Source organism: Protobothrops mucrosquamatus, unplaced genomic scaffold, assembly GCF_001527695.2.
Source record: "Protobothrops mucrosquamatus isolate PMUCROS unplaced genomic scaffold, P.Mucros_1.0 scaffold7709, whole genome shotgun sequence".
In the NCBI taxonomy this organism is placed as follows: domain Eukaryota; kingdom Metazoa; phylum Chordata; class Lepidosauria; order Squamata; family Viperidae; genus Protobothrops; species Protobothrops mucrosquamatus.
This window is the reverse complement of record NW_015393508.1, coordinates 16,668-20,740: the sequence shown is the minus strand read 5'-3', so window position 1 is coordinate 20,740 and position 4,073 is coordinate 16,668. Positions and strand designations below refer to the sequence as shown.

General features: G+C 48.7%; 1 protein-coding gene across 1 annotated transcript; it reads right to left on the bottom strand.

The window, feature by feature from the left end:
- Window positions 1-1,291: 1,291 nt before the first annotated feature.
- Window positions 1,292-3,008, bottom strand: LOC107300629 (HIG1 domain family member 1A, mitochondrial-like). The gene is made up of 3 exons (XM_015829937.1): window positions 2,881-3,008; window positions 1,693-1,827; window positions 1,292-1,434 (listed from the first exon to the last, which is right to left on the bottom strand). Exons 1-3 carry the CDS (start codon window positions 2,975-2,977, stop codon window positions 1,379-1,381), a joined length of 288 nt encoding a protein of 95 aa, XP_015685423.1. The 5' UTR covers window positions 2,978-3,008; the 3' UTR covers window positions 1,292-1,378.
- Window positions 3,009-4,073: the final 1,065 nt, after the last annotated feature.

Below are 4,073 nucleotides of genomic sequence, written 5' to 3'. Positions count from 1 at the left end.
AATTATTCGTGTCGGTGACGGGTTTGCTATCTAAATTCACGTCTGCCTGGCAGGTGAAGGAAAACGGGGGGAAAACTTCCCGATCTTTGGGAGAAAAACACACAATTTGTCTTTCGAAATTCACATTATCTGTGAAAAAGACAAAATCTGGAGTTGCCTCAGTGACGAAACGCCGGCGTGAACCGGCAAACCTCGATTCATGGTCTTGAGGAAACCAAAATAAAATGAAATATAAAATGGGTTCCTTGGGGTGAGCCAACAAACCACACTTTGTGATCTTGAGGTAACCAAAATAAAATGAAAGGTTCCTTAGGGTGAGCGAACAAACCTCGATTCGTGGTCTTGAGGAAACCAAAATAAAATGAAATATAAAATGGGTTCCTTGGGGTGAGCCAACAAACCACACTTTGTGATCTTGAGGTAAGCAAAATAAAATGAAAGGTTCCTTAGGGTGAGCGAACAAACCTCGATTCGTGGTCTTGAGGAAACCAAAATAAAATGAAATATAAAATGAGGGGATCCTTGGGGTGAGCAAACAAACCTCAATTCGTGGTCTTGAGGAAACAAACAACAATATATATATATATCTTTCTCTCTCTCTCCTTGGAGTGAACTAGCAAACCTCGATTCCTGGCCTTGAGGAAACAAACAAAATATATATAAAATGAGGGATTCCTTGGAGTGAACCAACCTCAATTCGTGGTTGTGTGGAAAGCAAAATAAAATGAAATATAAAACGAAAGATTCCTCGGGGTGAGCGAACAAACCTCAATTTGTGGTTGTGCAAAAACCAACATAAAATAAAATATAAAATGAGGGGTTCCTTAGGGTGAGCGAACAAACCTCGATTCGTGGTCTTGAGGTAACCAAAATAAAATGAAAGGTTCCTTGGGGTGAGCGAACAAACCTCGATTCGTGGTTGTGCGGAAACCAAAATAAAATGAAATATAAAATGAGGGGTTCCTTGGGGTGAGCAAACAAACCTCAATTGGTGGTTTTCAGGAAATTAAAATAAAATAAAATATAAAATGAGGGGTTCCTTGGGGTGAGGGAACAAACCTCAATTCGCGGCCTTGAGGTAACCAAAATAAAATAAAATAAAATATAAACTGAGGGATCCCCGGTGCTCTCTGACTTGGCTTGCTTTCATTCAGACGTGTCCTTAAATATAAAATATAAGTGATTTTTTTTTTTATCCCCCGCCAACTGAAAATCTCAAGGAATTCTGGCCGCCGGGAAGGTGAGGCCGGGCGGAAGAGGTGTAAAAGTGAGAATTATATTCGCCATTTTTCCATTTTCCTTTCAGCCGCAGCCACTTGTAGGTGGGGAACGATCCGTACGGTCGAGGAGAGGAGCGAGGAGAGCTACAACGGGTTTCCTAAGCCTTCGATTGAGGCTTCCAGACGTAATCCCGGAACATGGTATAAACCACACCTGGAAGACAAAAATCATGACAATGATATCAATAACATTGAATAATAATAATTAGAAAATGATAAAGAACAAAATAATAAGTAAAAAGAAGAAAAGGAGGAGGGAAAAGAAGGAGAAGGAAGAGGAGGAGGAGAAGAAGAGGAAGTGGAGGAAGGAGGAAGAAGAGAAGGAGAGGAAGGAGGAGAAGAAGAACACACACACACACACACACGGTCCGCGCCGCGTCCCCCCCTCCCCCCAAAATAGCCTGGGACTCACCGCAGACGATGCTGCCCACCACGAAGCCCTGGGCGGCCATGCGGGTGTGGATGAGGTGGATGGACATCTTGGTCTGGCCCCGGTGCTTCAGCCGGTAGATGCCGTAGGCCGCCAGGCTGACGAAGCCCGCCAGGCCTGGCGGAGGGAGGGAGGGAGGGAGAGGGAGAGAGGGAGAGACCGTTAGTGCCCTGGCCGGAGAGAGAGAGGGGGATAACTAAGGGAGGCAGGGAGAGAGGGAGGGAAGGAGGGAGGAAATGTGTGCAGAGGAAAAAAATGAAAGAGAGAGGGAAGAGATGGATAAATAAGGAAGGGAGAAAGGAAGGGAGGAAGGAAGGAGAAGAGAGAGCGAGGGAGGGATAAATAAGGGAGGGAGGGAGGAAGAAAGGGAGGGAGGGATAAATATGGAAGGAAGGAAGGAAGGAAGGAAGGGGGTTAGGAAGGAAGAGAGAAAGAGGGATAAATAAGGAAGGGAGGGAGAAAGAAAGGGAAAAATAAGGGGGTCGGGGACGAAGAGAGGGAGGGAAGAAATGTGAGAGGAAAAAATGAAGGAAGAGGGGAGGGAAGCAGAGAGGAAGGGAGGGAGGGATAAATAAGGAAGGAAGGAAGGAAGGAGGGAGGGAAGGGAGAGACGGAGGAAGATGGTGTGGAGGAGGGAGGAAGGGAGGGAAGGATAAATAAGGGAGTAGGGGAGGGAGAGAATGAAGGAAGGGAGGGGAGAGGAGGAGAGAGAAAGGGAGGAAGGAAGGAAGGGGGGAGGGAGGTATATGGAGGAGGAAGGACAGACAGACAGCAGAGGCTTATGCAAAACAGATTTTGTGAACCTGATCATAACTTTCCTGCCCAACCTGGGAGACGCCCAACCGCATCGGCCCCCTCAACCCCACCAATGACTTCTGAAATACAGGCGGTCCTCAACTTAGGACCGTGGGTGCGACTTGCTTAATGACCTCCGCAGAAAGGTCGTTTAAAAAAAAAACCCAGGCGTAACTCAACAACCGCAAAAACCCAAAAACCGTATCCGATCCCCGATTGTGGTCGTTAAGTGGAGGACTACCTGAATAGGGCAGGGTCTCTCAAGACCGGCCCTTGGGAGTTGTGGGGAATTATGGGAGTTGGAGTCCAAGGGGTCAAGGTTCGAGACACCATCGGGCGGGCTCCGAGGAACCGGCCGGTAGAAGACGGACTTACCGATCGGGACAAAGGGCATTTCTTTCGATTTCCGGAGCAGCTTCGAAGTCGACGTTTCGTCGTAAACCGGGAAGACTTTTTCCGAAGGGGAGGCCATGGTCGTTGTGAGGAAACAAATCCACAAAAGGTCACCTAGGAGGGGGAAAAAAAGTTTTCAAAAATACATGTGGTCCTCATGTTACGACAATCTGCTTAGTGACTGTCCGAAGTCACAATGGCCATGAAAAAAGTGAGCTGCCCCCAGTCCTTTTACTTACGAGGGTCGCAGTGTCCTCACGGACACATATGAGAGCAGTCCTCCCACTTACGACCGTCCGTTCAGTGAATGGTCATGAAAAAAGTGAAATGCCCCCAGTCCTCCCACTTACGAGCGTCGCAGTATCTGCACAGACCCAGCCGCGGGCAGTCGTTTTGCGACCACAAAGGCGCCTGACATTTCTGTCAAGTGAGACATCGGTGAAGGGCCTTTTGCCCCATTTGACTACCTTTCTTGCCACGGTTCTTAAGTGAATCACTGCCCTCGTTAAGTTACGGCAACATATGAGGGCCATCCTCCACTTACGACTGTCCGTTTAGTGACCGGTCGTGAAAAAAGTGAGCTGTCCCCAGTCCTCCCACTTACAAGCGTCGCAGTATCCTCACAGACCCAGCAGCGGGCAGTCGTTTTGCGACCACAAAGGCGCCTGGAATTTCTGTCAAACGAGACATCGGAGAAGGGCCTTTTGCCCCATTTGACCACCTTTCTTGCCACGGTTCTTAAGTGAATCACTGCCGTTATTAAGTTACGGGCACATATGAGGGCCGTCCTCCACTTACGACCATCCGTTTAGTGACCGGTTGTGAAAAAAGTGAGCTGCCCCCAGTCCTCCCACTTACAAGCACCACAGTGTCCTCACAGGGACATATGAAGGCAGTGCTCCGCTTACGACCGTCCGTTTAGTGACCGGTGGTGAAAAAGTGAGCTGCCCCGTCCTCCCACCTACGAGGGTCGCAGCGTCCTCATGGACACATGAGGGCAGTCCTCGATTTATGACCGTCTGTTTAGTAACTGGTCGTGAAAAAAGTGAGCTGTCACCAGTCCTCCCACTTACAAGAGTCGCAGCGTTCTCACGGACAGATATGAGGGCAGTCCTCCTACTTACAACCGTCCGCTCAGTGACCGATCGTGAAAAAAGTGAGCTGCCCCATGCTCC

What these genes read in the sequence shown, in the direction of transcription:
- LOC107300629 (XM_015829937.1), bottom strand. Translation starts at nt 2,977, where the DNA reads ATGGCCTCCCCTTCGGAAAAAGTCTTCCCGGTTTACGACGAAACGTCG. An exon ending in AATGCCCTTTGTCCCGATCG is followed by an intron (nt 1,828 to 2,880) that starts GTAAGTCCGTCT and finishes TCCCTCCGCCAG; the next exon opens with GCCTGGCGGGCTTCGTCAGC. An exon ending in GGTGGGCAGCATCGTCTGCG is followed by an intron (nt 1,435 to 1,692) that starts GTGAGTCCCAGG and finishes TTTGTCTTCCAG; the next exon opens with GTGTGGTTTATACCATGTTC.